At 35.8% G+C, this 8,935-nt stretch overlaps 2 protein-coding genes across 5 annotated transcripts; one reads left to right on the forward strand and one right to left on the reverse strand.

The window, feature by feature from the left end:
- The first annotated feature begins 42 nt into the window (after positions 1-42).
- On the forward strand, positions 43-2,197 carry LOC124634914 (N-alpha-acetyltransferase 10). Of its 4 annotated transcripts, none has more exons than XM_047170593.1 (5): positions 43-158; positions 633-774; positions 858-1,057; positions 1,239-1,387; positions 1,928-2,197. In XM_047170593.1, the coding sequence occupies exons 3-5, from the start codon at positions 898-900 to the stop codon at positions 2,156-2,158; spliced, it is 540 nt and encodes a 179-aa protein (XP_047026549.1). In that variant the 5' UTR covers positions 43-158; positions 633-774; positions 858-897; the 3' UTR covers positions 2,159-2,197. The 4 variants fall into 4 exon arrangements, with proteins under 4 accessions (XP_047026549.1, XP_047026548.1, XP_047026550.1 ...); XM_047170592.1 differs by having other exon boundaries at positions 633-773; positions 886-1,057; XM_047170594.1 differs by lacking the exon at positions 43-158 and adding an exon at positions 242-387 and having other exon boundaries at positions 886-1,057.
- Positions 2,198-2,424: 227 nt separating this feature from the next.
- Positions 2,425-3,403, reverse strand: LOC124634913. Its single transcript, XM_047170589.1, has 2 exons — positions 3,238-3,403; positions 2,425-3,141 (listed from the first exon to the last, which is right to left on the reverse strand). The coding sequence occupies exon 2, from the start codon at positions 3,116-3,118 to the stop codon at positions 2,492-2,494; it is 627 nt and encodes a 208-aa protein (XP_047026545.1). The 5' UTR covers positions 3,119-3,141; positions 3,238-3,403; the 3' UTR covers positions 2,425-2,491.
- Positions 3,404-8,935: the final 5,532 nt, after the last annotated feature.

An 8,935-nucleotide genomic window follows, 5' to 3' on the forward strand; every position in this document is an offset into this window, starting at 1 on the left:
AACCTTTTTTAATAAAAGTATTTTGGATATAAGGCTTTTGAAGTCGTCAGTGTTATACCCAAAGATATGTCTAAATTTTTAGACGAATAAACTTCTGTCATAATAATTTTAGGTTATGTCGGAAAAAGTGTTATTTTGAAGAAAAACAACATTTAAGAGTACGTAAAACCGTCTTTTATTAAAATTTATTAGTAAATCACACATGTTTTCGATATGCTAATTCATCATGTAGCTAGAAATTATTACTAGGAAATATTTTAATGCGCTGCTTGAACCAAAATGGCGCTATAAAAATCACGAGCAGAGCAATAAACATTGTCATGTTAGAAAACTGACACGCTTCTTACGACTGATAATTAAGTAAAGAGATAGTGGTTGTTTTAGCTGGTAAAGTGGATGCATTAACCTCGTGTTCATTATTATTAACCTATGCTTAGTGAGATATGAAGGAAGTGATATTAGCTATTATAACCTTCGTATGTAGCGTATTTTTAGTTTTTGTCTTTGTGTTATTTTGTAAGTAGCCCAATATGCTTGTCATTTCAATATGTTACTAACTAAAAACCGAAAATCTCGATAGAAAATTAAGTTAGTGGTGTCATTGTATGACATTGTTATGTTCTTTGTTCCAGGTTGGTACATTGTGTGGAAGTGTTGTCTGTCGAAGTTCCGATTCGTGCGCGAGCTTCTAGGTGGTATGTCAGATAGCCCCCCGGCATCTGAGATCAGGCAGCCTAGTAAAACAAGGAAAACTCGAAGAGAATAATTTAAAAAGTAATTTTTATGCTCAATATTTTCATAAACATTGTAATATCTGGTCTATAGAAATACCGATCATTGTTTCATAAGCATTAAAGTATACGTGTTTGGTTGATTTATTCACAGAAAAAACACAAGATGAATATTCGGTGTGCGAGGCCAAGTGACCTGATGAATATGCAGCACTGCAATCTGCTGTGCTTGCCTGAAAACTACCAAATGAAGTACTATTTCTACCATGGACTGTCATGGCCACAACTCAGCTATGTTGCTGAGGATGAGAAGGGACACATTGTTGGTGAGTTTTCTATTCTACAAATGGAATACTGTTTCTTCACAAGATAAATCTGATCAGCTGATTTAGTTGGTTTGGGAAGGAAGGTCACTGACCTCCCATCATGCAGTACATCTCCCATGACTGACATGACTATACAGATTTTAGCTTGTATTTTTTGTAATCTTTCACTTATATTTTACAGGCTATGTATTAGCTAAAATGGAAGAGGATGGTGAAGACAACCGCCATGGTCACATCACATCCCTGGCCGTAAAGCGGTCGCACCGTCGCCTTGGGCTTGCACAGAAACTTATGAACCAAGCTTCACTTGCTATGGTGGAATGTTTTCAGGTAACTATTGCATCTGATAATTATATCTAGAAATTATATGACAAATTATTTTGAATGCTTGTTCAAAAACAATTTCTTTAGGTGTAAATCCACATCCTCATCCATCATCATCCTCCAAGCCTTTTCCCAAACTATGTTGGGGTTGGCTTCCAGTGTAACCGGATTCAGCTGAGTACCAGTGCTTTACAAGAAGTGACTGCCTATCTGACCTCCTCAACCCAGTTACCCGGGCAACCCAAAACCCCTTGATTAGACTGGTGTCAGACTTACTGGCTTCTGACTACCCGTAATGACTGCCAAGGATGTTCAATGCCATCCGGGACCTACAGTTTAACGTGCCATCCGAAACACAGTCATTGGAGTCTAAGATATACTTAGAAAGTACACACAAACTTAGAAAAGTTGCATTGGTACTTGCCTGACCTGGAATCGAACCCGCACCCTCATACTCAAGAGGTTGGTTCTTTGCCCACTAGGCCACCACAACTTTTTCCACCTGATTTTGAATTTAATATTTACTATTGATATTCTTTATTTCAGGCTAAATATGTATCCCTACACGTGAGAAAAAGCAACAGAGCAGCTCTCAACTTGTACACCAACAGTCTTGGCTTCAAAATCCTAGAGATTGAGCCCAAGTACTATGCTGATGGAGAAGATGCCTACTCCATGATGCGTGACCTCAGCGCCTTTGCTGCAGAAAGCAAAGACACCCAGCCTACTGAGAACCTGGAAATCAAATCTGAATCAGCCATTATATCACAGTGCTGATTGATATTTATGTAAATAAAGCATTTAACACTAATTTAATTTGATGTTTTTCATTGTATTTCTAAGCTGTCTTATTGAAGTTGTCTACAAAGCATATTACTATTGACTTACATACAATAATGTACCAGACATAATTATGCAGTAGTACAAGTCATGCCTAGTATGTCCTACTCATCAAAACACTATTAGGACTGAAGCCTGAAACTAATAATTTGGTCTATAACATTTTCATAGACTATTGATGATCTTTACATTAAAAGAAATAGTGAAGTGTAAAAAGTCACTTTATTACTATTTAAAACATAATACTAAATATTAAACATCATCAAAAAACTATTCATCTTCAAAAAGATGATCCAACTTTAATGCCACCCTAGTGCCAGAAGCTTCTGAATTCTTAGAACTATCCTTTTTAGGTAAATTCACTTTCTTCTCTTTTTTCTTTGTGACTCCAACAACATACTCTGGCATTATGACTTTACTGCTTTTAAATATAGGTTTTTCTTCTGGTTTGGGCGACTTTCTTAGAGATGATGAAATGTGGAATGTTGGTTTTTTGAACACACCATCATCTGTGTCTGTCTCCATGGCAGTTTCAGCTGCATTCTTTTCTTCTAGCTCACGAATGAGTGCTAATGCTGTAGCAGTGTTTGTGGAGTCAGACATTTGTTCAGGAGTCACATCGGCTAGTGAATAGTATTTATATCTCTGAGGGTTTTTAATGTGGTCAGGAATAGTCTTTGCCTTGAGGCATTCTCGAATGTTAGCCTCAGCCCTCTTGTATATACTTTCCCTGCCTCTGAATTGTTTCATTTCATGTTTTAGTTTCTTGTATGTGTATTTATCGATTGTGCCATAGTCTTGAGGTGCTGCTTTGTTTGTTTTGGAAAAGCTGTATTGGTCTTCAGCATCTTTTAACTGGTTAAAGAGGCTTTTTTGTCGATCTTGGAACGACGACATTATGCAGTGAGTGGCTTGAAATACTGCAAAAGATTGTTAAGCATTTACAAAATCAACAAAATAATTGTGTTTTTATTGCGCTTTTCGTAAGAAAAATCTCTATGATTCAAATAATCTACCTAATATGTAGAATCAATCGAGTGAATATAAATTACAACGTAATACAATAAAATAGACCGGATTAAATCACAGAATATTGAAATTGCATTGAATTGCTCAATGTTTTGTTCAATTTTTATAAAACGTTGACAGTTGACACTACTGACTGTGACAATTGTCTATCACAAATGACATAATGGTACTGGTATTGCTAGCTGAAAATAAATTTCAGTGTACTGCTTATCTTCGGCCTAAAATTCCGCAAGTTTGTGTGGTTATCTTATTTGTCTTCTTCGCATTTATGTAAATGTAATTCTCTTTGTTTCATATCCGTTAACCTTTAATTGTGTATTTATTTATTTATTCTAGGAAGGCTTACAGGCTAATAACACGACAAGATGGTAACAATAGTTTAACACATTGCTAATAACAAGCCCCCACATATAGGCAAGCTAACATACAATAAGACTCAATCGCATACAATAGATAATAACATAATATTTTACGCATCGAAAAAAGATTTGGCCAGTAAACGCCTTGCTGTGCCTGCACTTGTGCTAAACAGATCTATATTCAAATCTAGTGGTATTGCGTTAAAGCTCCGAGCTGCCCTTAGTAGAAAAGTGTTACGTCTGTAGTTTGTCGTTGCAAAAGGTGCCTGTAACAGTGGTCGCTGACGGAGTCCACCCAGGTTTGTTTTCAACGACAAGTTCGCTAAAAGTTCAGGACAATCAACTGTACTATTAGCGATATTCAATAACATACATATGTCATTAATATAACGTCTAGTTTCCAACGGAAGAAAATGATACCTTTTACAGCGATGTGAGTAATTTTCAGACCATTGTTTTGCCTTGAAGTCCAGATATCGTAAGAATTTCTTTTGGATACCCTCAATACGAGACGTGTAGATCCCGTATTGAGGGTTCCAAACCTGTGAGGCATACTCCAGGTGGCTGCGTACAAAGGAACAGTATAAGATCTTAACAGGTTTAAGAGTACGGAAGTCTGCTGTGTTTCTAATTATGAATCCTAGCGCTTTCGCCGCTTTCTTTACAATAACGTCTATATGTTGATCAAATAAGAGCTTGCTATCTTGTATTATTCCTAAATCTCTTATGCTGCTAACTTTATTAATATTTTGGTGGTAAAGTTTGAATCCCGCATTTACTATTGTTTTTCGCCGAGAGAAGGTTATATGAAAACATTTGGACACGTTAAGTTGTAACCTATTACGTTTACAGTATTCCTCAAATCGTTCAAGATCCGATTGAAGGCATTTGACATCTTCTAGGTCTCGCACAACTTTATGTATTTTCATGTCATCTGCGTACATTAGGACATAGGAGTGTCTGAAGCAGAGTTTAACGTCTGCAATGAATATTGTGAATAGAAGAGGTTCCAAAATGGATCCTTGTGGTACTCCTGAAGGTATAGCAACCCAATCTGAACTATAACCCCGAAGCACGACGGCTTGAGTGCGATTTTCTATATAAGAAGTGAACCAGCGGTATAAACTACCGTGTATACCGGCTCTCATTAGCTTATCCAGAAGTACCCTGTGATCTATGCGATCGAAGCACTTGCTAAAATCGGTATACATTACATCTACCTGTCCCTGCTGCTCCATGCCTTTAGTGATATATTCATGCGAAAGAATTAAGTTAGATGTAGTAGACCGATTTCTGATGAAGCCGTGCTGCTCTTCACCAAATTTGCATTTTAAAGCAGTGTATACACTATTATGTACAATCCGCTCGAGCACTTTAGCAATCAAACATATTTTGGAAATAGGGCGATAGTTGGCAATATCTGTCTTGTCGCCTTTTTTAAAAACTGGTGTTACAAAGGCTGACTTCCATATATTAGGGACTATACCTTCCGCAAGCGATCGTTCGAATAGAATGCATATTGGGATGGTAATACTCTTTGCACAGTTTACAATAAAAATAGGAGATAACTGATCAGGCCCGCCCGCCTTGGATAGGTCCAGGGACTTCAGTAGCCTATAAACTTCAGAATTACTTATTTCAACAGTGCTTATGCATGCTGAATCATCATCTGTGGAGAAGTCAGAATGATCCACGGCTGTTAGTGGGTCTGGTTCTTGATAAGTAGAGCAAAAAAACGTAGCGAATAAATTACTAATGCCTTCTCCAGTAGATGCCGTCTCATCACCATACCGCATTACGTTAGGAAAAATGTTGTTATTCTTTCCAAAAAGTCTTAGGGTTTTTAATAATAGCTGACTCTATTCTGTCCATATATTTACTAAAGCAAGACCGTTCCAATTCGATTACTCGGTTATTAGACTATGGAGCCCCTTCCTTTCAACAGATTCCCGAAAAACAAAACAGCTCACAAGATAAGGATTATCGAGAAGTGTTAGTCATGATGGTCGAAAAAGTACAAATATGAATCATACCTACTTACGTATGATCCCATAAGGAACGTGATAGGTTGAAAACCATGCACCTACCTAATGTCCAAAAATATACTTACATAGGTGTTCTCGTTTCGCGTGAACAATCTCAAATCGTAAGTGGTAATAAGAACACTAACTTTAGACTTACCTAAGCAAATTGTAATACATACCTATTAAATAATAAATAACGCCAAGACCGAGGCCTATTGCACTTACATCTGCTTAGGAAGCTCGTCATCTTATTATCAAAATCAAATCAAATACCTTTATTTTCAGGCTGCATTGGTCCATAGAAAAATACCTTAAATACTAACATAGGTACAAATTCTATTACACAACATACCTACCTTACTACCTTTTTTGCGATTTACAATTCCCTGCATACCACTGACCAACAGTAAATAACCAAAAGCTACCCACCCTATGTACTTATACTTAATGTTAAAAAAGTCAACCACAATTAGTACCTATCAAGGAAAAGTGGTTCTACTATGTACTCCATAGAATTAAAAAGCTTGAGGCTAAATGTTAGCTGAAAACCCGGATACTTTTCCATACGATTCTTAAATGAACCGTCCGTGGCCAATTAAATCATTCAATTTCAAAGTACGAAAAAACGCTAAGCAAGGATATCACTGAAATATTAATGTTTGTTCAGTAATTACAGCGGCAGTGCGCACGGATTAGATAAAGATGTGTAAATATTATTTTACATACGGTGGTAGTAGCTATCATTGCTTAATTTGCTAAACAGTGAGGGGATTAAATGCACGAACAAACATTTTGAATTGTTTTACAAGAATATCAACTGTTTGTCCTTTTTATTTCTGGTCAAAAGTATGTAGGTATGCTAACCACTCTAGTAAACTTCAAAATGCGTAAATGATTTAAAAGAGGACCGAGATAATTTCGTGATTATTTAATTACCTGATCAAGTACCTACATGTTCTAAGTATTTAAGACTTCATCTCCTAAATACTGCGGCTACTAAAAGCGCGAACTATCACCTTAATGAAAATTGTGGTTTAACCCTTGCACTAAGGCCCAGTAGGTAGGTAAAAAGTGTACTTTTGAAAAACCACGTTTTATATTAAGATGGCATGAGTTTGTCATTGTTTTGTAAAACCAATAACATTTCCGTGCTAACTGCGACTATTATGGTTGTCACTGTATTTCTCATTCACTGTACCGGAACAACCTTTGACAAACAAATTGAAACCGGAATTATTTACCGATCAAATTATTTCAAACATATTGAATAAAGTTAATGTAAATTTTACAATAATAAAAAGGCTTATAAGCTTCAAGATTAGAACCTCGACCACAATGTGAACGTCTTACAATGATATTGTTATAATTTTAAATTGCGCGTGAGTCAGTACTCCCTCAGTACCGGCGCAAGCGCATGCCGTAGCTACTATTACTACGTGACCATAGAGTATGAATAAGACAAGCTTTTACAGAGTCTAGAATTTCCACTATAGTTCGGCCATTCAGAGAATGCGTTCCTGACACGTCGCGATTGAACTGACGACGTAACTTTGCAATGGCGTTGCAGTTACGATAAAAATATTTTTGCTGGTTGTTTACCGTTTTAACAATTGAGGAGCATTAAAACAACATTATTATATCAATAATCAATGAATGTTATAATTTTGTGCCAAACTGAGTGTCAAATAACTTGGTAAACAATATTTTTCTAAATCTATACTGCGCTATTACAAGGTTATGTCAGCGGTTTATATTTTGTAGTGCTGTGCTAAAAATAACAGGCAAGTATCGTAATCTGTTCTTATACAGTTATAATATAAAATAATACGTTTTGATTTTCTTTTTAAGAATTGGAAAATAATGGACTATAAGACTTAATTATAACGTTTATGAAATATAAAAATAAAACTATGACCAAACCGCATTTTTATACTTAGATTAAAAATGGTAACCCCAAATGGCGTTATGGGCCGCCATTTTGTGACGCTAAAACAGTCGTCCGTTGTCGTTTCGTGCGCATAGACCACGTTTTTCAAGTGTTTTCGATCTGTTTTTATTTGATTACCCGGCTTTTGTTAGACCGAGATATCAGGATTGATTCTGTTATTGATAATAATATAATTATACATGTAGGCGAAGATGATGATGAAGACACCACCTCCTCAAGCAAATCGGAGTCTGATTAATATTCTGTTCGCACATTCAATTCAATGTACTTGTAACAAAGAATAAATAAAACAATTTTATTATATGAATATTACCTTTTTTTGGTTTCCACTTAAATAACTAAAATATAAAACAAATGATTCCGCCAATTTAAAACGAAAATAATCTTAAAATAATGCGGCGGTTCATTTTGAAGGAACGGTAACGAACTCAGTGTTATGTTGTGCCCATCACTAGTCGTGACTAACTGATAGGTGTCAGGAACGCATTCTCTGAACGGCCGAAGTATATTTCCTTGAAATATACCCGAATAAATGATCTTTATGAATGAATAATGGTGTATCTATGTGTTGATGTTTGCATAAGAAGTTAGGTACACGACGACCTACATATAAGCTGTATTGGACTGGAATTACATTAATATTCTACATTAACGATGAACAATACCGTCTTCCAAATCTAATTCATACCCGTAGGTACATCGACATAACTTAACCAATCAGGGAATAAATATATATATATAAGTTATTACGATACAAGTTCTAACATTACATATAGAAGCTTTTTACAAAGACCTCTATGTTCACCATGAAATTAAGATTTTGGGTCCCGTTACAGAAACAGGGAATCCATTTATAAGTGTATGTAAGTACGTATTGGTTCATAGAAATTGTTATTATGTAAAGCAAGGTCGTGTTTACATTGTGCGGTTACGGTCACCGCTTTTGTAGTAAGTACATGTTTCGTTAATTGCTTCTTATTTAAATGGTAGGTATATGAATGGTTATTTTGCTGTGTTAGTGTTTTTACTGAATGCTTTGTAATCTGTACTGAAAAACTGGACTTGTTAATATGAAATGTTTAGCCAGGTACAATTCGTCCACACTAGTCCATAGTAAGTATAATGCCTAAGCTTACATTTAGTTACGATGAACGACCTTGTCTGATCAGCATAATTTCTTTTATAAGTAATCAATCGAAAAGATATGACGAAGTCTAGAGTGGAGGGTTCTTATAGTTCGGCCATTCAGAGAATGCGTTCCTGACACGTCGCGATTGAACTGACGACGTAACTACATTCATTGATTATTGATATAATAATGTTGTTTTAATGCTCCTCAATTGTTAAAACGGTA

This window comes from Helicoverpa zea, chromosome 12 (genome assembly GCF_022581195.2).
Source record: "Helicoverpa zea isolate HzStark_Cry1AcR chromosome 12, ilHelZeax1.1, whole genome shotgun sequence".
Classification (NCBI taxonomy): domain Eukaryota; kingdom Metazoa; phylum Arthropoda; class Insecta; order Lepidoptera; family Noctuidae; genus Helicoverpa; species Helicoverpa zea.

Bases quoted from the DNA above. Each gene is read 5' to 3' on its own strand.
- LOC124634914 (XM_047170593.1), top strand. From the start codon at position 898: ATGAATATTCGGTGTGCGAGGCCAAGTGACCTGATGAATATGCAGCAC. The intron at 1,058-1,238 runs GTGAGTTTTCTA...TATATTTTACAG, and splicing joins TGAGAAGGGACACATTGTTG to GCTATGTATTAGCTAAAATG. The intron at 1,388-1,927 runs GTAACTATTGCA...TCTTTATTTCAG, and splicing joins CTATGGTGGAATGTTTTCAG to GCTAAATATGTATCCCTACA.
- LOC124634913 (XM_047170589.1), bottom strand. From the start codon at position 3,118: ATGTCGTCGTTCCAAGATCGACAAAAAAGCCTCTTTAACCAGTTAAAA.